Source organism: Polyodon spathula, chromosome 40, assembly GCF_017654505.1.
Source record: "Polyodon spathula isolate WHYD16114869_AA chromosome 40, ASM1765450v1, whole genome shotgun sequence".
In the NCBI taxonomy this organism is placed as follows: domain Eukaryota; kingdom Metazoa; phylum Chordata; class Actinopteri; order Acipenseriformes; family Polyodontidae; genus Polyodon; species Polyodon spathula.
The window spans coordinates 3062209-3090183 of NC_054573.1; the positions used below are offsets into that span (position 1 = coordinate 3062209).

Genomic DNA, 27975 nt, shown 5'->3' on the forward strand with positions numbered 1-27975 from the left:
TGTACCACGTCGCTGAGACAGTCGTCCACCACGTCGAAGTTGGAGGTGTCGGTGGAGTTCAACACCTCTGGCTGGAAGGGGGGCTGGCAGTGTCGCAGCTTATCCCAGTTAATACCCGCAAAGAAGGGGTGACCCTTGAAGTCCTCAAACCCACATCGCCCCAATCGCTGCTGCCTCCCACAGACCAGACCGCCAATGAGATCCCGGGCTTCTTCAGAGATCTCCGGAACGGACCTTGGGAACACAAAGTGCTCCTGCAAAGAAACCGCATACAATGTGCTAACAATTACAAACAACCACAGGCATGCATTTAGCTATGAAATAAACTTTGCTTAAATGAACAGTGAAAAATCACCTCTGTTTCTGATAAAGTGCTCGGTGATGTTTGCTTACCAATAACGCAGACACAGAAAGGCAAAATAATGTATATTTGACTGGCTAGTCATGTTGTTGCTCAATCATTTGTTTTCTTGAAGTTTGGGCATCAGCCACCTACTAGGAACCAGAAGAGTAAGGCTGTGTTTTTTTTCACGGTCTAAAAATAGGTATTTCCAGCTATTTCACAATTAAACATAATATTTATAAAGCAGAAGAAAATAGCGCTGTCACATTCAAGATTGATCATTGCTCCAGTTATTATACAAATGTTCCTAAATATTTAAATGCTTCTCTGAAAAACAGTAAATGCTAACTTGTAAATGTAATTTTTGTCTACCTTTCAAAGACATTCTATCAGTGAATTATCAAACAAAATAAAAACATAAATCAGCTTAAAAATATCACCAGACACGTGAAATGTCCCTTTCTTGCACTGGACAGAGCGATCTTCAGCAGAAATATTAACCATCTTTAATGCAGCGGGTGTATTTTTGGTTATAGACATTTAAAAGAAATCGCGCAGCTCTATGCAATGTGTGTTCAATCATTAACTGGCTGCCAGGTTCCTGAATGCAGTGTAACAGGCAGTGTGTCGATCAGGCAAACGTTTGCTGTATTTATTTTGACAAAAAATATGTATATTTATGCTGTTCTTTCAGAAATGTGAATTTTCACAGGGAACCATATTACAGGGCAATGAGTACATTTCTTGAAAATTGTGAAATCCATGAAATAAAATGCAGCCTTACGGACTGTTTTTGCTTGTAAACTCCTTTTATGAGATCAGATTATAATTCAAGAACCCATCTGGCCTGACTTAGTCTTTGAGATGTGACTGCTTGAGCTGGAGTGTGTACCTGGAAGTTGATTATCTTCGCGTAAGTCTCAGCGATGGAGTCGGCGAAGAAAGGGGTCTGCCCGAAAAACATCTCAAACGCACAGATCCCCAGGGACCACCAGTCACACTCGGGCCCATAGCAGCGAGAGCTGTCCTCCACGGCGTGCAGGATCTCGGGGGAGAGGTAATCAGGGGTCCCCACCGCCACCGACGAACGGATCTGTGGGGTACAGTGCCCCCCTCATCGTTAGACACCTTTTACAATTTGGCTTCCAGGCTTTTCTATATAAGACCCGTAGCCTTATTCTGATGTCACCCTGTGCTTAGAACACAAGGAAAAAAAAATTAAAATGTTTAACAGTAGTTTAAGAGTTCAAAGTTAATTCAATGCATGACGCAGAATTAAAGAGTATTTTGCTGCGTTTTTGGTGCTAATGAAACACACTGTACAGCAGCACTGAGGAGCATGTTGATACAGTTAAAGGGATGGTGCATTAACCCAGTGTGCCATTCAGCACTCCAAAAAATACTGATTTGTATTTGATTTATACATGACGCAGTGTGGGTTAAATAGAGGATACACCTTGGACATGAATAGAAGATACTGTGGGGGTATTTCCCTCATGAATTGATACTCAGCGCTCTATGACCACTGATGGAGTATTCTGTTTGTATAACCAGTATAATATATGGAAAGGAAGGATATTCAATCAGCTCACTTTGGAGAATTATTTTTCTTTTCTGCTTAGCAACGCAGCGCCATTTATAGCAGTGCAATTCGTACAGTCATTCTGTCTTTGGATTCAAACGAATGAAGGGCCATAGTGCCTCAAACCATTCTGCAATTCTGTGTAGTCAGCAGCGGGCGTCATCGCATCTTCATGTCACTTAATTTGCTGTGACATTTTCCACTCCCACTTAAATCTGTCGTGACGTGAGATAATTCTGCTTAACACATCAAAGCAATTACACCCTTTATAAACATATATGAAGTAAGTGGACAGTTTGTGTTTGCAGAGTGCAGTTTATCAGCTTGTAGGAGAATGTGGGTCATTATTATTATTATTATTATTATTATTATTATTATTATTATTATTATTATTATTAATCATTCAATCCTCCTCACTCACCATTCCGTCTTCCCTGAGTTTGAGACAGGAGCCGAAGTCTCCCAGTCTGATATGTCCCTGTGCGTCCAACAGGATGTTATCAGGCTTGATATCTCTACAACATAAAACAACTTCATGAAACAACTGTAGCTCCAGCCTTGAGCATTCAGTCTCAGTCTGCCTGGCAACTGATTCTAGTAATCTGTTCAGCAAGACTCAAAGGAGCGCTTTCAAATCCATTTCTCAGCTATGTTTCCTGTTTAAGTGCATCTGTTTCCTTGCAGGAGGGTGCAGATACTTCAAAGACAATGATATGCAGTAGATGAAAAGATATCACTTTCAAAATCAGTTGACGTTGCAATAAATCTTCTCCAAACAGCTGATGAGTTAATAATACCGACATCAGCATAAGACACGGACTTACCTCTCGACTAGAGAGCTTAATCTCCAGTTAAAGGGTAAAACGTTTGCCTTTGAGCTCAATGGTTTGCAGTTCACGTGCCTTTCCATTCAACTCAATGGACTGAGATGCTAATTCATTGCAAAGTATTGCAGTTCAAAATCACTCCAATGGTCTAAAGTAGCTGCAATCAGATCAACTTTTCATTGTATCTGCAATCAAACTCTTTTCACTGTATGCTTGGTGTATGCAGACTCTATGTGATCTACGGACAAGGTACCAGTAAGTGCAGCAGCAATGCCGATGGCCAGCAAGTTCCTGAAGAAGCAGAAGTTAATGAATAGTACAGTACCTTTCACTGAATAGTAGCAGACATTTAAAAAAAGAGAGAAAAAATAGATCAGGTTTAACCAGACTGCATGACACGTTTGTACAACACTTTCTCAATTTCTCCATGCATATACCATGCATTTATCATAGGTTACCACAGTTTGCCATGCTTGTTTTATTTCTCGGGTTTAGCATGCATTCATTACACTTTGCTTATATCAAGGGCTGCTCCTCCTGGCCGGGCGAGGGTTAAAGGAACCAGAGCCTCAGCATGTTTTCCTGGATGAGCTCAGAAAGGAATCGCGGCACGCTGTTATTTTTACTTCATTGAGACAGTAACTGAACACCCCACACAGAAACACACAGGAAAAGTCCTGACATTATCTCGCCTGGGGTGGTGACATTATTAAAAGTGACATCATTCTGTCAGACAGCTTGCAGAGCAGTGCAGTCACATCACCTGTGATTGCCAGTTACATGCACCTAGGCAGCGGACTACTGCCTGTTCAGAGAGCCGCTTCGGAATCTCAAACAGACAGCTTGTTTCAGTCTAGGGTTTTTTACAATTGGGTTTGGACGATTCTCACACAATCTGCAAACCACCCCTACAGAAATCCTCTCTAAGATTGATGCAATCATTTGAGAATCTGTATTCATTCTTGCTAGCTGATTTCCAAGCAGCGCACTGCATGCAAACCGTTTTTGTCTAAAAGGCATTTTGGCACAGTATGAAATATCTTCTTAGGCGTTCTTCTTGTTGTTTAGATACACTTTGTATAATTTTCTGGTTTCATTTCCTACACCCTGGTGGCTCTATGGGGAAGTCATGGGTACTTTAAGCATCTGACTTGTAAAAAGTCCCTAGGATTGAAAAACGGACCTCAAATTTAGACACGATTCTAGAGCTCTACATGTAAAAAGTCACCAGGATGTGATCCACTGAGAAGACCCTTTATCCAAGAGAGGACCCTGTTTTTTTTATCTCGTCACAGAGCCTGGTCCTCTGTCCCCCTACCTGTGCACGTAGCCCAGCCTGTGTATGGAGTCGACAGCCATCACCATCTCTGCCAGGTAGAACTGGGACATCTCCTCCGGGATCCGATCTCCAAACTTACTGAGCAGAGTCAGCAGGTCCCCTCCCACATAATAGTCCATCACTAGGTACTGAGCAGAGACACACACAAGATCCAGAGATTATCAGCTGCAACACGGAACAGAAGAACTGCAATGAGAGGACGCCACTCCACCCATCAGAGCTTTTGGGGTTCCTACTAGCTATTGATCTCAAAGCTTTGACAGGTCTAAAAGGATCAACAAAATGGCAAGGAATGCGATACCCTAACCACTCTGTGCAAAACACTGTCTTACCCTATCTTTGTAGTGCATGTGGCCCTAACAGGGACAGGCTGCTTCTTGTGTGTTAACCAGTTATACAAACATTTGCTTCTACTGCCACCAATTTCAATTTAAAGATTAAAGCTGCAGCACTTTTGTCAAATGCTTTTTGGAAATCCAAGTATAACTGAATTTGTGTGGAACAGCTGACGTCAATACTGTCGTCTCCTGAGTCCTTTTGGGCTAGCAAGAATAAGGCGGTGTTAATTATGGTCTTTTATATCCTAATTAACAGGGTCAACTGTATGAACTGATTCTAAATCACATTACATAACCCGTTTTTTAAATTCGCTTTCTAATTAAATATCATTTTAAGTTCATGCTTCTTGAGGAATCAGTTTGTTGTTATGCAAAATAGAGTCGCTTGGTAACCGTGCTGTGTGACCGATGGTGAAATAGGGCTGCCTAAAATGCACACCCAACACATGCAATTGACAAGACACTGTGTTGAAGTTCACTGTAAGTGAAATTAAGGGATTCCTTGAATTAACAGGCTACAGTTCTGCTCAGGAACTCCCATCTTTTCTCCTCCGATCCCCGCTGGTCCCTACCCAAATCTGATTTTGGGGTTTTGCAATGCAGCTGGAAGAAGTCATTGCTGTCATGCATGGCTTCTTACGCCATTCAAAGACACTGTACTGTATATAGAGACTTGGCACATCAGGCACATTTGTTGCATGTATCTGACACGGTACGGAGGACTGCCCATGCAAACCCAATCTCACAAGCTGGCTTTTTCCTATTGCAGATTAAATCTATAATAAGCAATACTTCTGAGTTATTCAAATATAAAAATACTTTCTGCTTGTTTTTTTTTCCCACTGTTTCTCTACAAGCTCAATTCAGCTCGTGATGTGCAGGTGTTTAAATATGAATACCGTGTTCATTTCTGTTCACCACATTCAAAAAGGGACACTGTGTTCCTGGAGCAAGCCCAGTGAAAAGCAACCATTCTAATCCAGGGCTAAAGGAGCGAGCCAAGAGGATTGAAGGAACTGAATCTATTTAGCCTGGAACAGGGAAAAAAATTAGGGGAAAAGTATGCCTGAACTTAGTCCATAAAATCTTAAAAGGAGTTGACATAGTGAACCCGAACCAATACTTTAAGTATAGCACAGAAACCAGGACCAGAGGACACAGTTCTAAATGAAGTGCAGATTAGGACAATGGAGACACTTCTTCACACAGAGAGTAGTGGGGGTTTGGAATGGGTCACCTAGCCATGCTGTTGAGGCTAAATCACTAGAACCCTTTAAGACTCAACTTTCAGATCAATCAGCTACTAGGTTCTGGACCGAATGGCCTCTTACCTTCAAACAGAACCTGTTTGGTCAATAATCTTCTGGAACTGAAGCTTTTTTTCATGTTCACTGTCTTGGATAATGATTAAAATGAGTCCTTAATGCAGTCAAATCATTCCACGAAGCTAAAGATTTATTTCAGCTCCTAGAGAAATAGCATGCTTTAATTTCTGGCATGTACAGCAAAAGTTATTGGAAACATTTGGAGGTACTCCAAGAGAGATTTAGAGAGGTTCTGTTACAGCGTTACCCGTCCTCATGAGTTCCTACAACTGTTTTAATAACCCACCTGCCATTTTTCGTTGTTACCATCCTAACAACTTCTGACACTTTAAAGTCTGTTTCAAAGTTATTTTAAAAAAGGTCTCAGTATTTAATCAATGAGACCTTGTAAGACTCTCTGCAACCAGCAACATAGAATAAACAAATGTGTTATTCTGCAATGTTTTATTTTTGCTGCTAAAACCATATCATTTACAATTACATTGTGTCCTGCCCATTACATTAGCAACACTAGGAAGATGCCGTACACAGAATTTAGGATTTATATAAGATATGCTAAATTAAAATGCATCAACTAAAATATATATATATATATATATATATATATATATATATATATATATATATATATATATATATATATATATATATATATATATATATATATATATATATATATATATATATATATATATATATATATTGTAAGGTACCAGGGAGGGGGTTAAAATCCTTCCCTGCGTGAAACCTTGTGTGAGAATGCACATTTGGGTATTATGGGGTTTAATTGTGTAATTGTTTTATTGTTTAGTTATCCCCTGCACCTGATGGTAGTTGTAAATTAGAGCCAGGTGCAGGGTATTTAAAGAGGCAGCCAGTCTGTTCAGGGCTGCTGAGAGAAGAGCCCGACTGTGTGAGTGAGCAGTCGTATTGAAGGTGAAGTACGGAGTGAAGCCCGTGTGAGTTTGTGTTTGGTGTTGGTGTCAGGTAAACGGCTTAGCCGTCCTGAATGTTTAGTTAGGTTCCCGTTAATGTTAGTTAGAGCTCCAAGAGAGAGCTAGGTGTTTGTTTCTGTTTTGTTTAATTTATTTGATTTGGTGTTTATTAAAAGTGCGCGTCAGCGCTAAAAAATTCCATTTCTGTGTCCTGGGTCTGGTCTTAAAGGGGCAACGAACTCCGTAAGTGTGAGGATCGTTTGCTATATATATATATATATATTCACATTGTATATATATAATATATATATATATATATATATTCATTATGACGGTAGTACGGTGGGAGGTTAAACATATGTGGTAGGTTAATCGATTTATTTTACGTAATGCGGCCACGTGTCAGTGCGGTCTTGTTTAAAGGGGCAACGAAATCCGTGAGGGGGAGGACTTTACTATATATATAATATATTATATATAAGAAGAACATAAGAAAGTTTACAAACGAGAGGAGGCCATTCGGCCCATCTTGCTCGTTTGGTTGTCAGTAGCATATTGATCCCAGAATCTCATCAAGCAGCTTCTTGGAGGATCCCAGGGTGTCGGCTTCAGCAACATTACTGGGGGTTTGTTCCAGACCCTCACAATTCTCTGTGTAAAAAAAGTGCCTCCTATTTTCTGTTCTGAATGCCCCTTTATCTAATCTCCAATTGTGACCCCTGGTCCTTGTTTCTTTTTTCATGCTAAAAAAGTCCCTTGAGTCGACATTGTCAACACATTTTAAGGTTTTGAATGCTTGAATCGGATCGCCGTGTCGTCTTCTTTGTTCATAGATTCAATTCTTTGAGCCTGTCTGCATATGACATGCCTTTTAAACCCGGACTAATTCTGGTCGCTCTTCTTTGCGCTCTTTCTAGATCAGCAACATCTTTTTTGTAGCGAGGTGGCCAGAACTGAACGAAATATTCTAGATGAAGTCTTACTAACTAACTTACTGTCTTACTAACAGTTTGAACATTACTTCCCTTGATTTAAATTCAACACAACAACATAGGACTTGGAGAAAAAATACACTATAAAATATACTTGCATTGCAAAGGTCAATAAGTATTTAGCAGTGAAACAAACTAGCCATTTCTAGAATGATCTCAGTTTGTTTTTTTATTGCTGAATTTAACACATTGCTGATGTCAACTTTACAAGCAGATGGTCCTGTTTATTTTAGTCAAAGACATTTCTTTGGATTAGTTTTGATGTAGGTTACTGGGGGACACTAGAAGACTGATGGTGGTTCTTTATTTTTTGGGGGGGGTGTTTAGTTACAAACTTGCTGGGTCTTTTTCCCCAAATAAACCTGGAAACGACTGGACTTGGTCCCGAGTGATCTCCAATTTCTCTTACTGTGACACTGACTTTTATGGTATAGAAGACAACAAGGTACTGCACATTAAAAATAGGAAGTTGCGTTCTTGTTTTGATTACAGTGCAAAATATTGCAACAAAAATGCTTGATGTGATCTTAAGCTTTGCAAATATTGGAAGCTGTAAAGTGGGATTGGTAACATTTTGTGAGACGCATATTTTAACATAAAATACATTAACTATTTCATTAGTCCAAGTTTATTTAATTTCTTTGTTTAATTATATCTGTATGAATATACACAGCTGTGCAGACTGATTGCTGTTTTTTACTTAGCAAGCCTTAATAAAAACAACATGACAGGTCTATTTAAGAAAAAAAGTTTCATACAGTTAGTTAAATATAATGCTGTTTCAATATTAAATGATTAGAAATAATTAGGGTTGCCACCTGTTTAATTTAATTGAGACATAGTTTTGGTACATGACCTTATCTCAATATAAAATCCAGTACACTGACAATCTTAAAACGCAGTGAAATCATGTTTCTTTTCTTATGATTTTTACTGGCAATGTTTAAAAAAAGTATTTGAGAAGAGCTAGTGATATGAAAATGACGATCTTTAAACTCAAACACTTATTCTAATTGTGAAATTCAACAAGCTTATGTTTTGAATTCAGTAACACATCAAATACATTACTACTAGTAACATAACAATTTATTAGCCCTTTCCAAACATACTGATGATATTTTACTCAAATGCAATAACAAAATGGTCAGTATAAAGCTTCATTTCACCAGATTTGTATTTTTCATGAAATACAACATTGAACAAAATACAGATCCAGCCAGAAGTCTCGTTTAATATTATATGAAGCCCTACTGTTCATTTCAAAGGGGAGTTTATTTTAACCTAAATATTTTGCAAAAGTTATTTCATTTAACAAAATCGTAGTGTGTTGCAGACTTGATCGCGTGTTTCAGTAATAGCTGACTGTACACTGCTTGGTATTAATGTAAAGCATGCAGAGGAATGCAGTGTGAAGAAGCGATACCTGGGTCGCTATAACAGAGCGCGTTATCCACAGGAGCGTGCGGTACAGCTAACGCATCACATGAATTACAAAAAAGTGTGTGGAATGCACCAGAGAGCGTTTTGCACCAGTGTGCGGCTCGCTCTGAAAAGGACGGTGTACTGATGAAGGCATCTAGCTGAAATATTTGCCTGCTTGACTGTTTCTTCTTCATTTTTTTACCATGTAAAACTCTAGACAAAAGTGACAGATGCTGTAATGGTTGCCCACAGGAATACCAGAGTGCTCCCAAAACAAGAAAGGGCGAGAAGACCAGAAGGAGCAGAGGGGATGTTAAGAGTTGGTCGCTTGAGTTCACCAGATGCCCGGCCAATGTAGTGCGGTGAGGTGACTCAGTCCCTGCTTTGCCTTCCTAACCCGTGGTAGCACCAGAGCTAGGTTGAATTCCCCAGCAAAGATAGGTGAGCTGCTTGACTGTAAGACTCACTATGCACCCTCGGTCATTCCTTTACTAGCTGCACTCCCCAGGGATCCCCTAGTGGTGTTTTAATAATGTTACCCGAGATGCCCACAGTCCTACAGTAGTAGGCTAGTACTTGTACTGCTGATAATCCATTTCCAGGTTCAAGCATGCATATCTGGAGTAGATCCAGAAAAGAAATTCCATAGCAGTTAAACAAAATGTGAATTGCACTTTGTTTTATATGTTGTCTGTTCTTGGCAGCGCTTTTGCAGCCAAAAATAGAAAGTGGACCAAGGCTGCCAAATGTGATATTTCCATTCTTTGAAATACTTGACTCCTAGGGAAAAGCTTAGAAGTACTCAGGGTAATTGTCCAAAAATAATCTAGATTAGGGCCGGTACCTATCTGTCCTGTAGAGAGAATTACTTCAAAGTGTGGGCTCACCAGCGCATTACAACATCAGCCTCACTGTGTTTTTACACTACACTTTTGACTATATACTAAAACATTTGGTTTGCCTTTTCCATTGCTTCCCCACGCTGTCTAGTTATTGACAGAGATGTGTCTATTAGAATATCAAGCTCTCCATCCGATTGGATTTCTGGGTTCAGTCCAGCCACTCCTTCCGGTTGTGTGTTCTCTGCAAATTCTATAAGCTTGCTAATTATCTTCTGAGCTAGGTCATTAAAGTAGAAAGAGTAAGGGTCCTAGTACTGATCTCTGTGGCACCTACTCTCCGCTAGCTATGTTTTAACCAGTTATGTATCTACTTGCATTGATCCATTTGACTCAGAGGGGCAGCCACCTCAATGCTAATGTGTTGACAGCTGCTTGATGGGGTGAACTCCAATTGACTAGACTGTCTTGAGCTGCCACCGCTGGAGAGCGGCTCCACTCACCAGGTTGTTATCATCTTGGAAGGCGTAGTGGAGCTCAGTGATCCAGCGCCGATCACCTCTGACCATCACTTCCCTCTCCTCCTGGAAGCGAGCAATCTGCAGGAGAGAGCTGGGTGTCAGGGTGTGCAGCAGACTATCCCATCAGTAATGAGTGTTAAATCTAGGACAGAGTGAGGTGTCAGGGTGTGCAAACATGCATACTCCCTCAAATGAATGTTTCGAACGGACAGATTCTTTGTACACTCGCAAAAGAGTACTGAAATTCTGCTGTAATTAAGAAGTGGCTTTTTCCTTTCGAAGGAACACTTTTAAAATAGCCAAGACATGGTTTTAGCAAATCAAGGAGCCAAGCAAAAATAAGTAATGAGACGGCTGTTCATTGAAACGTTAGGGCAGTACCTCTCCGCGCTTCACCATGTCCCATTTATTCATAATCTTCATTGCGTACACCCGCTGCGTACGCCTCATCTTCGCTATGGCAACCTGAGAAGAACCAGACAAGGACTGAGATATTCTGCAGGGAACGTTCACGGGTCTGCAGAGACATTTATTATCTCACACAGCTACCGGGCGTTCCTTCAGCCTTGGTAAGCTGGCTGTCGTGTGTCTGTAGATGGAGGGTTAGATAAAAGCACTGCCCTTTTAGTGCAGTAATAGTCCTCAGTACAAAAAATGGATTTTTCATTATACTTCTACCATCATATATAGCTTCAAATGGCATTTGAATTGCTTTTACTACACTTAATATTTCATGGTGTTTGCCATCATTCTAAAAAGCCTAATATTGATTTTGAATATATTTTTGGTTAATCTGCTGTTACCTGGCTTTGAACTTGCTTTGAAAGGCAGACTTAGAGAAGAACTCAGTATTGATGCAACAGAACCCAGACGCATTCGGCATCATTATAAACGACACGGAAATAACAAAAGAAACAATTGAGCCTGCCAGCTAAGCAATGGCGTTGTCTGAATCCTTAAAGGAAGTGAACTTTGAACAATACCATCTTTAACTGTCAATGAAAAGCCTATCCTGGTGTTTAAAAGCAAGGGCAATTCCAGGTTTGTTCTTTTTTCAATATTGAAGTGATGATGATGGGGTCCGCCACCGTTTAGATCATTTGAATTGACCCCCTGTGCTTTCCACACTTTCTCTTTCAACTGCTGATGAAGTTGCATCACCCTCATTAAACTCAGGGCTGTGCTCAATCAGATCAGCTGTGAACAGCTTCAATTTGAAGCAGTGTGTTGAACAAACCGCTATCAACAAGCTATAAAACAGCTTTAAGAGGACACACACACACATACACACACACACACACACAACGCTGGTACTGGGACTCTAGGAAGAGTCACTCCTAAGTAAGTGTGAATAAAGTGTTTCACACACAGTTTATTAAAGATCCTGAACCCAACCCAGCTTCCACACTGAGGCCCGCCCCCTTGCCCCTCCCCTCACCTCGCTGAAGTTTCCACGACCAATCACCTTGAGGATCTCAAAGTCTTCCCTCTGGAGTCGCAGCTGCTTCACCTGTCGTGCCAGGGGCTCCGCTGTGATTGGAGGAAAGGAGAGAGACAGAGAGGTACAACAATTTTTAAACAACATAATGTGGTGCCAATATACTGATAGAAGGGTTGTAGCTTTGCCACAATGCAACCCATGGAGAAACAACAGCATTGTAAAGCTCACCACGTGAACTGAAATCATACATGCAAATCGACAAAGCTCAACACTCAGTTTATTGTATGCCAAACTGAGACACACACTGAAGAACATTTCAGTTCATCTTACTTTGTGTTTTCCCGTGCACAGTAAAACAGCCAACTGAACACAACTCTGAAGGCATGATTAACAGCATTTACTATGTAGAGTTTAAAAAAAAAAAAGATTTTATATGTACAGTTTATACAGTGTCTTTGGGTGACAGATCTGCTCATCTTTCTATTGGCAGTCCTTGGTTTGCCCATCCAAAGTGTTTACAAGAGAAACAGGGTCAACTGCATATATAAAGAACTGTATATATAAAAGTAAAACTCTCTTTTTTTAAAGGAGAAGCTTACATTCATTGAAAAAAAACATTTCCGATCAAAAACACTGGTGCATGCTGAATTACGACAATATATTATCTTCAAAAATATAAATTATGTTGCTTTTCCCCAGACAATAAATGTTACAGCCAGGTTGCAGAGCCAAGTGTCAAGTACAATGTTATACAAAAGAGCTGTAGACCAGCACCAAACTATTGTTTTCTGCAATGGGGTTAGGGCAATATTGACAACTATCCTTATATAGGTTTCCAGAAATATCATTTTGTTTTTCTGCTGAAGTGAAAGATCACTGGCCGACACAGTGTTGTTGTTTCTTGAGTTGGGACAGACAACTTTGCTAAAAAAAAACTGTGTTGAAATGTTTTACATTCCAGAAAAAAAAGCTCCCATTACAGAGCATGCAGGACAGCAGACTTTATTTACAAAACTACTTCAACATTGTTTGTAAACCACCTCAAATTTTAGAGAGCATGTTAAAACTGTAAAACAATTTCTTAAAACCAAAATAAATGTTTTATGACTTCCAAACTTTTAAAAAAACAATCTTTTAAAAAGCCACGAGTTAACGATTCATGAATATAAACCCCGATGAGTAAGTGGGAGCTCCCACATTGAAGATGAAGTAGGGTCAATTATCAATGCCTCTCACTGTCTTCCAGTGTTTAGTGTTGCCTTTGTTTCCATGGCGAAGGCCCAGGCAGCCAGGCATTATTTGAAAACTAATAACAGGGGAGAGACTGGACGGCATAGTAACCTCCTTCCATGTATTAATAATCTACTTATATATAATAGATTGGGGTTACCAAGTTCATGGTGAACTGCAATGCTTGCCCATTTTTAATTCTTTATTTTCTGGACTGGAAATAAAACACCAGTGCAAGTAAAATCCCTTACACTGGTTGTTTTGTTTCTAGTTTTTCTTTTTACCATGAGCTGTGTTTTACAGGGAACTACGGTCAAGCTAGACTTTATCAGCCTTATTTAGATAAGTGCAAAGGCACATGACAAGGGTCTGTAACATGGGAATTTTCGCTTACAACAGACATGAAATATTTACTGTGGATGTTTGTTGCAGAAATGAACATTTGTCCTACTTTGCATCCATTTTTTTATGCGAGTGCCATCTTATATCACTATTAAATATTAAACCACATTAACCAATCAGCTGCTTCCACTATTGACTGACTTGTTTTTAACCAGTAACATTCTTTGACTCAGAAGACACTGCTGATGTGGAATAGCTGGAAATGTAGCATGTTTCCTGAGACTAAGATATGGAAACTAAGAACTTTTTTCAATACCAGATATCATGATGTCAAATATCCATGTTTGATATAACATCACGTTTATTTCAAAGGTGAACATCTGAGACCTATGAACTACAGCTAACAGAAATGCAAAACCAGTATCATTTATGGAATTGCTTTGCTCCATATTTATTATTTATTATCACTTTGGACCTAGTCTTCTGTCTGGAAACAAGCAACAGCAATAAAGAGTCATAACTCTACAAATCTTTCTGCTGCTGTTGGGCCCATTTTAATGCTGGGAAGCCTTTGCACACAATCTCCCACACAGTTAGTCCCCCTGGCTTCAAGCTTTGGCATTGTAGGGTGCTGGTAGTGAAAGAACGCAGCGGGAGATGTTAGGTACCGGATGTACTTTATTAGGTTGCTCCCCCAGGAGAAGCTTCACATGGCAACAGGAAAAAGATTACAACACTGGAGCACCAACTTCCCTACACTATCTTCTGAGCAGGCTGCAAAACGGAGCTCCAGATCAGAATCAAAAGCTGTAGCCACCACCACTGTTGATCGCCTTCACAGCCAGCTCCCTTCAGTTCTATGTCACTCCTGCTTGGCTATTTATATGTGCCTATTTCCACCCCTCTAATGACCTATGCCATTGCCCAGCATTCGGTCCTAAACCCTCCACACATGTGCTGGCACAAGAAACAATGCGATAAAACAAAACAAACCAGCAAGGGTCCCTGGAAGTCCAACGAACCCCTCCAGCTGGCCAGGGACTCCACCATGGACCAGGGCAGAAATGAGTGTGTGAATTGCATAAAAAAAATTCATGTAGTTGTACAGAGGCTACCCTCCCAGGACTGCTACACAATACATATACAGAGCGACTCAGATTCCTGGGCTGCTTGTACCCAGCAGGCAAATTATTAATCACAAAAATGGATAAAAAAAATAAGCAGTCCACTCTCAGAGTGACGTGTTTAGACTGGCCCTTCCCCAGGTGCCAGGAAGCCAGAGACGAGACAGAAAAGCTTTGTTTGAGTTCTCTGCAGTGTCCCTTTTATGGAGCAGTGAGACTTCTCCATCTCAGCCCCTTATAAAACAAAGCCTGTTCCTGTGGAGGCTGGCTGAGACTGTGCAGGCTCGCAGAGAGGAGCTTGCCCACATAAGGACTGGGATTAGGGAGGAGAGTTCAGGGCAAGTTTGGGCAGCCTGCCAGCCTGCTGAAATTTGTTTTAAATGGTTCTGCTCTGCTTTAACTGCATCTCGTTCTTTAGGGTAAATCAAATCAAGGCGGTGTAAATCCACATTTTGCTTTCATTTCTACATATCTATAGGGTAGACTTTCAAATCTATCATCTGGATTATTATACAGGAATGCTGGGTCTCTATTACAAACATACAAATGATGTCTTGTCCCTCTGATAAACTTTACTCCTGTAAAGGTGACATGATTTTTTTTATTTGACAAACTAAATTAATAATTTTTAACATCAAAAATCTAGAAACTAAGTGAGGTGGACAAATATGTTGCCTAATACCCTGATGAAGTAAAACTGATCTCCGAAGAGCCTGGCTCTTTTGCATAGTGGTTGAGACGCTTGCTTGAGGTGTATCTAACTATCACAACACAAATAGGACTGTCTTGCTACAAAAGTTTGCTGAACACCCCACAAACCTAGATGCACAGTCTGCTAGGTGCTACAAGGCTTATTCAGTCACTATAGCATACCTGAACAGCTTGTTGACAATGGTCCTCAATTAGTTTCAAGCGAATTTGAAACATTCTTGAAAGCCAACAGTGGGATCGACATTTGGTCTGCACCATATCATCCAGAAACCAATGGACTGGCTGAATGGTTTGTCCAAACAATGAAACAAGCACTGAAATCAACAAAAGGAAGCACCACCATCCATCAGAAGCCGGACAACACTCTACTGGTCTACGGAAACACTTCTCATGCAATAAGTAACGAGTCTCCTTCAATGGTGCTCTTCAGCTCAAGGTTCGCTCACGACTGGAGCTGCTGAAACCTGACATGTCTCCTCAGGTCGTGCAGAATCAGAAGTCACAGGAGTCCCGCAGGCAATCAACAGCTAAAGACAGACCATTTCATGCTGGATAAGCCATGTTAGCTTGTGAATATCGGAAAGGAGAGATGTGGAGGCCTGGAGTGGTAACTAGTAAAACAGGACCAGTCTCGTATGCATGTCGACGTCATGCTGGCCAGTTACTAGAGAGCTTTATAAATGATGGAAATGGTGAGTCGGGATCAGGAAGTCTTTACTGACTCCAGCATCACCACCTGTGCACCACCTGTGCACCATAGCCATCATCATGACAACTACTCAGTTTAGATGAAGTTGTGTTACCATACCTCCATTACCCAATAGACTGTGCCAGCTGCAGAGATGCCACCTGCTCCTGTTGTTACAAATCGTTACCCAGCTCGGAGGGAAAAACGTCCTTACCGCTTGGACATTTAAAATAAAATAAAGGACAGGAAGAATGTTTATGTTGCTTATAAGGATTATATGCAAGCCTGAGTAAGGTGTGGAATAATCCCTTGAATAGCTCGAGAATTTGGGACAGTTTACCTCCTATCTCTAGTTACAGAAATGTTCATTTTGTTTTGTTACTGTACAACCACAGTAAGCAGGGTGGAGATGTTATGTATGTGAATACTTCTCATTGTTTACTGCCATCTACTGGGAATGGTATTTCTAGTACTGCTGAGCATGAGCACGGACGGTTCGAGAGAAATTAATGGTAGCTGTTCAACATACCAGCTCGTCAGTGTCAGTCTTAATATAGGTCTTTAGTACAGCCATGGCCAGACATTTTGCATCACCATATAAAATTAACTAATTTTGCTTCATAAAGTATAATGAACCCTGCTGAAGAATGTTATGTTAAAGTATTTAATTACACACCTCTTTGTAGTTTTCCATATACTTCATGAAAATCTGAAACTAAAAAATGTGTCATTTTTAATACTGTACTAGTATTATGGCTTGCGGTAGACTTTTGCGATATCATTTTGTAGCTTCTTTGATTACACGATGTTAAATTAAAGATATAAATTACGTTCATACAGGTTTATTTTTTTATCTTCTTATGTCTCAATCCTAAAATTCTAGGTGATACAACATTTTTTGCCATTGCTGTACCTGTGAAAGTACTGAAACCACGTGATATTTTACTGTGACACTCGCTGTCTTTTATTTGTAAGTCATATAGCAAAATCAAGAGGAAGCACTGTATATATTCTTCAAGAAGAAAAAAAACAAGATTTAAGCCACTTATTGTGAAAAGTGTTGAATTTAAATCAAGGGAAGTAATGTTAAAACTGTACAATGCACTAGTAAGACCTCATCTTGAATATTGTGTGCAGTTCTGGTCACCTCGCTATAAAAAAAGATATTGCTGCTCTAGAAAGAGTGCAAAGAAGAGCGACCAGAATTATTCCGGGCTTAAAAGGCATGTCATATGCAGACAGGCTAAAAGAATTGAATCTGTTCAGTCTTGAACAAAGAAGACTACGTGGCGACCTAATTCAAGCATTCAAAATTCTAAAAGGTATTGACAGTGTCGACCCAAGGGACTTTTTCAGCCTGAAAAAAGAAACAAGGACCAGGAATCACAAATGGAGATTAGACAAAGGGGCATTCAGAACAGAAAATAGGAGACACGTTTTTACACAGAGAATTGTGAGGATCTGGAACCAACTCCCCAGTAATGTTGTTGAAGCTGACACCCTGGGATCCTTCAAGAAGCTGCTTGATGAGATTTTGGGATCAATAAGCTACTAACAACCAAACGAGCAAGATGGGCCGAATGGCCTCCTCTCGTTTGTAAACTTTCTTATGTTCTTATGTTCTTATTGACTGCCTGTTTCTCTAGAGATCACAATGCTGTATGCATGTGATGCTAGGGTCTAGCTCTGTTCAGAAAGATTAATGGCCCTCCCAGTTAGAAGTGAGTGCCAGGTTACAAGCACAGGTGTTGAAGCTCTTACACAGCCTAAACTGCTATGCTACACGAGTCTTATTTCCACCCCATTTCTCCACTATTTCTAACTTGGCAGGAGTAGCTGTTTTATGTAAAACCCAATGCATGTTTTTAGCATCTGGAGTTGTGTGATGCTGAATATAATTTTAGAATCAAAGCGGTCACTAAATATTTAGACAACAATAAAAACTTTTAAATTCACGAATGTTCTTCAGTTCTCTTTGCAGTGAAGCCTTGTATAGAAAATCTTTCAGCCCAGAATATTTCCTAGCAATGCTTAGTTATGGAATGCACCCTTGATAATTGGGACCAGTTTTAAACAGTGATGCTTTAAAGGAGTGTTCACAAACTTGAAAAAAGAGCTTGCCAAATGTGCCTGTATCTGCTCTCAATCTAATAACAGTGCCTCCAGTTCCACACCAGTCAATCCTTCCACTAAAACAAAGTTTTCGCCAATTTAAAACCAAATAAACCAGTTATCCCCAGATTCAACCAGTTCCAGAATATATTTATTATTGTGATATATGATTAGTTTACTTTAAAATGTCCTCTTTTTGTAAGGACTGTATATCACACACCCCAGAGCGAGAGAATACCTAACTTCCCTTTTCTTTCACTGATTCTTTCAATGATTCTTCAATTTTGTGAAGCACGTTCACAGATAGTTCATAAATGAACTGAGATCCATAATTGCATTCAGGATGGCTATCCCCACTATAGTGGAGGCATATACTGTATCTACCGCTAGTCCAGCTGAAATGAAACTTCTTCAAGAACTTTATTCAAGACTTGAACCTAAACGCCACACAGCATGTGTTAGGAATTGGTCCTGGAATAGCAGCTGTCGAGATGCTCGTATTGAGGGATCATTCTGTTTTTAGGAAGGACAGCCTCTGTGACTCACTGAAGCATGTGTCAAAGCATGACTGAGTCACAGTGACGGCTGTTCTTCACGAAAGACACATACACAGGGGTGACCTCTGCCCCTGGGTTTCACCTGCCATGTCCATTACAGTGGGACAGGTGTTGCGTCCACATGGAGGACCTTATGCAGGGTTCCTAAAAAAACTATAAATCTACAAACTTACATAATAAAACCTACACTCGTCCTGTTCCAGAGGCGGATTGATTTTTTTGTCAAGCCTGGTATTAAGATCCCAGTGATTCTGCCTCCACAGCATGACTAGATAACCCTTTCCACACCCTCACCACTCTCTGTGTGAAGAAGTGTCTCCTTTTTTAGTATAAAGATAAGCATTGTTAAAAAGAATAGAGTATGTCACATGTGTGGGTTTTTTTTATTGGCTACACTAACACTAACATCTTGCCTTTAACCAAAAAAAATGTGCAACTTTCTTAGACTTTACTATTGCTTGCAATTCCATGCCCTCGGTTTAACTGTAATCTTTGGATCTGATTTCTGATTTAGCGGATTGTTTCTTGTATAAATTTTAGGTCAACATGACAGCTTTTCATAGTTAAGTGGAATGCTGTTACCTTCCTCATGACAGCATCTACATGTGTGTGTGTGTGTGTGTGTGTGTGTGGGGGGGGGGGGGGGGGGGGGGGGGGGGGTCTCAATAACTAGATAATCCCAGCTAATAGCAAGCACGACAACAGGTTTGACTGTTTAATCGTAATAATTGTTACTGACCCCACTGCAGGAAGCTTGCCACATGGCTCTCCTGTGCAATCGGAGAGATCCGGAGCTCTTCAAAGACGCACACCAGCAGGTCCAGCAGTGTCTGCAGGCTGACTGGACTGCCCTCCTGCAGCTCCTCCTCCTCCAGCCTCTTCAGACGGGACCCCCCTGACATCGTGGGGCTCTTCAGAGAAATGGCTCAGAGAGGGCCATGCTCACTGCAGCTGGGGGGGGGGGGGGGGGGGGTCTTCCCTCCCAGTCACTAGGAAGTAAATCCTTTAAATCAGTCACTTGTTCCTTTTTAACGTCTGTTTTTGTGGCTTTGGAGTTCTCTCTTGTGTATTTCCCCACGCTTCCTCTTGCAAGCCTCTCCCAGCTCTTCTGCAGCACCCTGGGCTTATTCCTTTCTTGGTTTCTCCCTCGTGCTTTCTTCCTCCTTTGCTCAATCCCCTTGATCTCTGAAGTTTCCCTCTGATCCTGTTCTGCTTCCCTCCTTCCTCCTGCCCAACTACTTCAACTAGTTTCTGTTTATCCTGTGCATTTACAAATGATCACTTTTCCTTGACTTCCCCCTTCGCCTCTCCCTTGCTCCTGGTGTGTCAATGCTGTTACTCCCTTCGCCTCTCTCTTGCTCCTGGTGTGTCAATGCTGTTGCTCCCTTCGCCTCTCTCTTGCTCCTGGTGTGTCAGTGCTGTTGCTCCCTTCGCCTCTCTCTTGCTCCTGGTGTGTCAGTGCTGTTGCTCCCTTCGCCTCTCTCTTGCTCCTGGTGTGTCAGTGCTGTTGCTCCCTTCGCCTCTCCCTTGCTCCTGGTGTGTCAATGCTGTTGCTCCCTTCGCCTCTCTCTTGCTCCTGGTGTGTCAGTGCTGTTGCTCCCTTCGCCTCTCTCTTGCTCCTGGTGTGTCAATGCTGTTACTCCCTTCGCCTCTCTCTTGCTCCTGGTGTGTCAGTGCTGTTGCTCCCTTCGCCTCTCCCTTGCTCCTGGTGTGTCAATGCTGTTGCTCCCTTCGCCTCTCTCTTGCTCCTGGTGTGTCAATGCTGTTGCTCCCTTCGCCTCTCTCTTGCTCCTGGTGTGTCAGTGCTGTTGCTCCCTTCGCCTCTCTCTTGCTCCTGGTGTGTCAATGCTGTTACTCCCTTCGCCTCTCTCTTGCTCCTGGTGTGTCAATGCTGTTGCTCCCTTCGCCTCTCTCTTGCTCCTGGTGTGTCAATGCTGTTACTCCCTTCGCCTCTCTCTTGCTCCTGGTGTGTCAATGCTGTTGCTCCCTTCGCCTCTCTCTTGCTCCTGGTGTGTCAGTGCTGTTACTCCCTTCGCCTCTCTCTTGCTCCTGGTGTGTCAGTGCTGTTGCTCCCTTCGCCTCTCTCTTGCTCCTGGTGTGTCAATGCTGTTGCTCCCTTCGCCTCTCTCTTGCTCCTGGTGTGTCAGTGCTGTTGCTCCCTTCGCCTCTCTCTTGCTCCTGGTGTGTCAATGCTGTTGCTCCCTTCGCCTCTCTCTTGCTCCTGGTGTGTCAATGCTGTTGCTCCCTTCGCCTCTCTCTTGCTCCTGGTGTGTCAGTGCTGTTGCTCCCTTCGCCTCTCTCTTGCTCCTGGTGTGTCAGTGCTGTTGCTCCCTTCGCCTCTCTCTTGCTCCTGGTGTGTCGGTGCTGTTGCTCCCTTCGCCTCTCCAGCTCCTGGTGTGTCAGTGCTGTTGCTCCCTTCGCCTCTCTCTTGCTCCTGGTGTGTCTGCTGTTGCTCCCTTCGCCTCTCTCTTGCTCCTGGTGTGTCGGTGCTGTTGCTCCCAGTGAAAGAGCTCATCTGAAAACATTTCAAGGTCTGACACAAATTTCTGCCAACAGTGAATACCATCTGGGTTAACTCTCAGAAGCCCAGCCCTTGTGCACAGCCTAAAATACACTTCATCTTGTTTTCTACTGACTTCTCTCTCTCGCTCTCTCTCTCTCTCTCTCTCTCTCTCTCTCTCTCTCTCTCTCTCTCTCTCTCTCTCTCTCTCTCTCTCTCTCTCTCTCTCTCTCTCTCTCTCTCTCTCTCTCTCTCTCTCTCTCTCTCTCTCTCGCTCTCTCTCTCTCTCTCTCTCTCTCTCTCTCTCTCTCTCTCTCTCTCTCTCTCTCTCTCTCACACACACACACACTCTTAATACAGTCTGTCTTATCAGCAGGACAAAGTACAAATGACCCAGCACCACGCACAGCGCCGACCTCCTGCCAGGGGCAGTAACTTGGGATCAGTTGTTTTATTGTTTCCTTGTGGAGCCAATCTCTTCACCCAGTCCAGCAGCTGTTTTTTTTTTTTAAAAAGAAATGCATAGCACACAGCTGAACTATGACAGCATTAAATAAAATGCACGTTCCCAAATGTATCAATATTTACAATTTCCTTGATTCAATGCTTGACTTCCATCTGCAGATGGCAAGTGCAGTGAGACTGTAGACTTCCATTGCACGGTACAGCTGTGCAGCCGTTCCAGGTTTCACTAAGAGCCTCAACGCGTGTGATATATCCTGCAATTCCAACCATTAAGAAATACTGACGTGTTTATTTGACTGACAGTAACCATTAGAAGCAACATCCTCGCTGCACCCCATTTGCGGCAACGACACAATCTTGAGGAAGTGACGACATATGAAAAAGATTCTTAGCATACAATTCCTTACTGGTAATCCCAAAAGGGAGAAAGGAACCAGACCACTGAGATCAAATACTGAGTTCCAGTCATTTCGTGCCAGTGTGAAGCTAGGCTGCGTGGAAGGAGAGCCATAGATAGCACCTCTTATGGGCTTCCACATGCATTTGTTGCAAATTTGCGCAGATTTGTTTGAGATTATCTAGAAAAATCATAAGCTGACGACAAAACATTTGTGATTCAGCTGTTACTCACACGCAATACTGTGAAACTATTGAAATTTATAGGAATTTGCAGCCTTTATTTTAACACACAATGTGCAGAAGAAGTGCAACACTCTGGATCACAGGCACCCAAATACAAGCAAGTTTACTCTCTTAGGACACTCTCTGTGCCAAGACATCCAGAACGCTTCACAAGACAAACTTGAAGTATCCCTAATGAGCTTGCACATTCAAACAGGCAGTCAGTGTCTGGGATCTCATAGAGCACAAATGCAGCAAGCAAGGATTCTTCTGGTATTTACCACCAGGGCTGAGCAGAGAACTTTCTTAAAAGGATCCCGTTGAACTGCAGGAGGACCTAATATAGTGTGAGACTGAGAGGAGTGTAGCCTGGGCATGATCTACAGCAGGAAGCTCATTCACACACTCAGTTGCAAACTGCCTCTCTGATAGATGTCAAAAAGAATGAACTTTATAAGTAACTACAAAATATGGAAGATAATTGATGCAATGGCGCCACCTATCAGGAATAAGCGATACTGCCAAGCAAAGTTTAAATAATTAAAAGCTACAAATAATATAATTAGCCATACTTAAAAATAGTAAAATAATCTATACATTCTATAAGTAAATTACCACTTATTTTAATAGTCATTTCCCAATACTGTAAATTAAGCAATTTTAAGTAATAGCTAGTTTTTCATGCTATTTGTTAATGGCTATGTAAAGACGTTGATAAAGACTTCTCAAAACATGTTTCTAAATTACTAAAAGATTATTTGTATTAATATAATGTTCAAGTAACATTTTACTGCAATTACACAATGAATGGGCTTTCATGGTCTGGTTTACAGTGCTTTGAATAAACAACAAATATCCTCACTTCTCATAATTTTAATTTCTGAAATCCCAGAGGTTAAAGGACTGAGCTATGAAGGCTGAAAGGTGGTTAGCGCTGCTGCCTCACAGCACCAGGTTCCTGGGTTCGATTCCAGCCTAGGGGTCTGTCTGTGTAGAGTTTGCATGTTCTCCCTTAGTCTGCGTGGGATTCCTCCCAAAGACATACTGTTCAGGTTGATTGGTCATTCTAAATTGCCCTGTGTGTGTGTGTGGTGCCCTGCAATGGACTGGCGTTCCATCCAGGGTATAGACTCCTCCTCTGCCAGGAAGGTTCTCTGCGAGCCAGAGAGGACCCCCGTCCAGAACTTTCTTCACTCTGTTTTCTTTTGCCCCTTGCTCACTTTTTTCTCTTCAGCCCTGCCAGTCTCCCTCCCTGGAGAATAACGCTTGTTTCCCAGCCTGGGAGCCCAGACCACGCGGCCTCCTCTCCTGCGAGGTGGTTCTCTGAGAGTCTGATCCTTTGCATGTTTATTTTTCTTTCCCTTTCAAGCAATCTGTTTCCAGATTCTAGCCCCAAAGCAATTTCAGTCCTCATTTCCTGTTGGAGGGATGCAAATTTCAGACTTGGGGTCGAAAAGTTGCTGATTCAGTTTTTCATTTCCGATAGTATGTGATCTTATTTTGAGTCTTTACCAGCTTCACTCGCAACCCCTGTGAGTGAGACAGACTGAATCAGATACTGAGGAAGCCACACTGTATTTTGTTAGTAGTCTGAGGAAGCCACAGTCTCACAAATGTGATATATTCAGAACATGTTCAGAACTGATTCGGTAGAACAGAAAAGGAAATAAAAAGAAAGGGGTTCGATACTGAACCAATCTGAAAAACAGGAGCTGTGCTCAGCCTTTCACATGTTAAGTGGAAGCATAAATCGAAGCCTTTGATTGGTTAAAAAATGCGTTTAGATGGACTAAATGCAGCCAATGTTATAATATCTGTGATCTAAAATCTGGCTTGTCTCATCCAACCCAGTCCGCCAATGCTAAGCAGTAAGGGTTGATCTCTAGAAACCAATAATCAGAGATTATTTTTCATAATTACATTATAGTATTTGCTCTAAGTGCTGTCATTTATTTTGTTAGAACTATATCGACAAAGTACAATTAGATAATCTTTTAATACATTGATAACAACTAAGAAGTGTTTTAACCCAGAGGCCCATGTGTCTGTATTGTTGCAAATAGAATAAGCTTCACCAGTACCTGTAATAGCAAGGTGTGTTGGTTGGTCAAAATGATTGGTTCTCAGCTGAATGTTACAAAAATTGATTTGACTAAATCAAGTAACTTAAAAAAAAAGTACAAAAGTTCCGTAACATTTTTTTTCTGGATCAATTAACTACAAGGAACTGGACGAGAACTGTTGGGACGAATGGACGCCTCTCGTTCGTAAACGCTCTTGTGTCATGATATAGAATATGTTATGTGAATAATACAGCCTGTCCCACACAGATCATTGCATTTCTCAACGTGCCCTGAGACACACACCCAGGGGCAGACTCATCATACCACACACACAGTCCCTCAGAACTCCATTTTAATTACAGCGCCACAGTCCCAAATAACAAAAAATAACTGTGCAACTCTTAACAACAAAGCTGCTTACAATTACTATACAATTACTCTGCTAGCGTGCTAGTCTGCATGTGGCCGTTATCATCCTCAGTGCAATTCCCTGAATCCAACAAATCCACGCTGATGGCAGTGACAGCTCTGGTATCCATATTGGGGATCTATCTATCTATCTATCTATCTATCTATCTATCTATCTATCTATATCTATATCTATATATATATATATATATATATATATATATATATATATATATATACACAGCTAATGGTATTCAATATCTCTGATAGGATTTCTCACCAGCACGCACTGGGGTCTTGTGGCTGCTGTTCTGTCCGCTGCTTTAATTTAAAATGACATTAATCCCATTTCTCCCATTTCTTCAGGGTCAGTAGATGGGAACTTTTCATATCTCTTTCCGTTTGACTGTTTTGTGAGAGGCACCGGAGCAGTGGAGGCTGGGTCTGTCCCCATGAGTTTGGGGCAGGTGGAGGGCAGGGGCAGCAGCGGGGACTGTGCCAGGCAGGCAGGGAGCCCAGAGTCCCGGGAGCCAGCGGAGGTCAGGGAGAGGCAAGTATGGCAGAAGCAGCTGACACTTCGACACACTGGTCTGCAGTGCTGTGCGAACTGAGCTCCCCACAGAAATGAGACGCTGGCAATCAGTGAAGAAACATCTGCCTGGATTTGTGTGGACTGCTCCTCTCCACAGAGTCGACGAAAACAGCAACACAAGCCCAAGCCGGTGTTCCTGATGAGGGGTAAAGTCATTTTTGAATGCCTAAGTGTTACTAATTTGAATTCACTAATCTCAAGCCCTATCTATACTTGTGAAATGTAAACCCTCAGCAGGAGAGCAGGTTTTAACCCTGAAGCCCTGTGAGCTGCAGCCTAGGGCTCCCCCTCCGATTCTATAGCAGTTTCAGATTTTAGTGATTAGTGTTGAGTGTTAATTTGTTTGTAGGGTATCAGCTTGGTTGTAGCTGTAGTAGTAGTTGCTAGTCGTGTTAAAGCTATCCAGGTTTTAAAGTTTCCCTTTATCCTCTCGAACACCAGGGTAGTTGCGTATAAGTGTAGTTAAGGTTATTGTTTTAGTGAGTTTGTTGTTGTAGTTTGTACTGTTTTGAAGTTAGTAGTTGTTTCTTAGTAGTTTTTAGTGTTTTGTTGTTTTTTAGAAGTTTTTTACGTTAGTCTTGTTGTTTGTGTTAGTATAGAGTGTTTTTTGTTAGTGTAACTGCCAGTACACTCTTGTGTAGTGTTGTTAGTCACCCCAGTCGTACCCAGACAGGGTTGTACTAGAAGTAGTGTTTTTTAAAGTTAGTCACCTAGTAAAGTTAGTTTTTGGTCGTCGTTTGTGACTGTGTGTTTAGTTAGTTTGTTGTTAGTGGGTTAGTTTGTTTTTTGCCTCGTTTTTGAGTAAAGTGTTAGTTGGTAGTTTAGTGTGTAAAAGGTTAAAGTAAGTGTTGTTTAGTTTAGTAAGTTACCAGTTAAGTGTGTTTTTTGTAGTGGTAGTAAGTAGTAGTTTTAGAACTAGTTAGTAGTTGTTAGGTTTAGTTAGTTTTTGTTTGTTTTGTCAAGTAGTAGTAGTGTAGTGTTAAGTAGTTAGTAGTTTGTTTAAGATAGTAGTGTGTTTAAAGTTTGTTAGGTGTAGTTAGTTGTTGTTTTTAGTTGTGTGTAGTAGTGTAAGGGAGTTAGTGTCAAGGAGGTTTTTAAGTTTTAGTGGTGTTGTAGTTCAAAGTTTTTTTTGTGTTTTTTAGTGCTTTTTAAGTTTTCAAAGTGTTTGTCAAAAAGTAAAGTTTGTCTTAGTTGTTTAGTTTAGTGTTTGTTAGGTGACCACTTTGAAGCGTGTATCACAGACAGTGACCAATGGGGATTGCACCATTCCCCTAAAGCAGCCACCAAACGGCAAAAATGCTTGTGCGCTCACCTTGAATCTTTACCGGTAAGTGTCCTAGACTGAACAGGAGATACAGTGGTTCACTCAAGGAGTTTGTATCTCAGGTCTTCAGTGTGTCATACAGGTTAGGCGATTTCTTCATGATGTCTCTGAGTCATCGTTTCAAAGCCATGGAGTCCCAACCTCAGCCATGCAAATAAGTACCAAATAACAAAAACTAAGCTGTGTGTAATTATTGAATTGCAGCATTGCAAATCACAACAATCTTTGTCACCGTTGTTGCTTGTTCTATGAATTTGTGTTTTAAAAGCCACCACGATTAACAATGGAACCACACGAGTATATAAAAAAATGAAAAAAAAAATAGCTGCCTTTCATTTCGTGCCTATAAGATGCAATGAAAAAAAAGAAATGGTGCACAGCGTATTAGACGAGGAGGACTGGGCTGGCACAGTTGTAATTGTATCATTTTAGTGCTTCATTCTAATTAAACAGGGTTACATGAAATAGTGAGGAAAATGTAAACATATTGCAATTGTAAGTGCAAGGAGCTTCAGCAGAGTTCTGTTGCTCCAATATCATTTGTAATCACGTTTCTCTGTCTTAATTTGAGCCTGTAGAATCCCAGAAATCACCTGCTGCAATGAACAGGGGTAACGCCACGGCATCTCTGTCCACAAACATGTACACAAAAGAGCCAGTTAGAATAAAGCCATATACAGATCAGTGGTATAAACATGTGTTATCTACTAAAGGGGTGGGCAAGTTATATACAAACATTGCAAAGCTGTGATGTAAAAGCGTCTAAGTTGTACAAGACAATTAGGGCAAACTTGGTTTATAAGGAGAGACCTCTGGTACAGCAAGATGCAAGGAGAGACCTCTATGCTCTGCTACACGTTGCTTTGCTTTAGTAAGGTAAGAGATTGCCAGTGCAGAAGACTGAAGATAAAAGAAAACAAGTTGTAAAGCATCCTCCTCACGTGCGGCTCCTGCCTCCTTCGCACTGGGTACGTTTTTGAAATGTTGCCCTTCACATGATGCTGGGTTACCAGCCAGCTTTCCTGAAGCCCTGATTAATTCCAAGATGTAACAGCTTGGGTCTAAATGAAAGTGCTCAACATTTTTCTAATTCCCACTGTGGTCGTTGCTTTCACGTCTGCATTAAATTGTGATGTTTACATGGCAACCGACTTTGCAGATACTGTCAAACAAGTAATGCAAAAAGACAGCTAGTCAGAGCAAGAAGTCATTCCACAGACGAAATTAGTCATTTGCTTACCTAATTATATTTTAGGTCTTAATTACCACGTATCTAATTTTCTTTGCCATTTCTCATTCTGTGTGTTTGTGCACATGCTGTTGATATACATTAT

General features: G+C 41.3%; 2 protein-coding genes across 6 annotated transcripts in view; one reads left to right on the forward strand and one right to left on the reverse strand.

The window, feature by feature from the left end:
- LOC121304886 (myotonin-protein kinase-like) overlaps positions 1–19570 on the reverse strand; it is a 41870-nt gene extending 22300 nt beyond the window's left edge. For 3 of the 5 annotated variants that reach the window (XM_041236302.1, XM_041236305.1, XM_041236301.1), the window contains exons 1-8: positions 19408–19570; positions 11902–11993; positions 10845–10928; positions 10446–10541; positions 4071–4219; positions 2347–2440; positions 1236–1436; positions 6–254 (exon numbers count right to left, since the gene is read on the reverse strand). In XM_041236302.1, the coding sequence (XP_041092236.1) occupies positions 6–254; positions 1236–1436; positions 2347–2440; positions 4071–4219; positions 10446–10541; positions 10845–10928; positions 11902–11993; positions 19408–19570 (1128 nt within the window). The remainder of the gene's footprint in view (positions 1–5; positions 255–1235; positions 1437–2346; positions 2441–4070; positions 4220–10445; positions 10542–10844; positions 10929–11901; positions 11994–19407) is intronic. The other 2 variants (XM_041236304.1, XM_041236306.1) reach the window with 2 other exon arrangements.
- Positions 19571–20212: 642 nt separating this feature from the next.
- LOC121304898 lies at positions 20213–21344 on the forward strand. Its single transcript, XM_041236319.1, has 2 exons — positions 20213–21018; positions 21144–21344. Exons 1-2 carry the CDS (start codon positions 20213–20215, stop codon positions 21241–21243), a joined length of 906 nt encoding a protein of 301 aa, XP_041092253.1. The 3' UTR covers positions 21244–21344.
- Positions 21345–27975: the final 6631 nt, after the last annotated feature.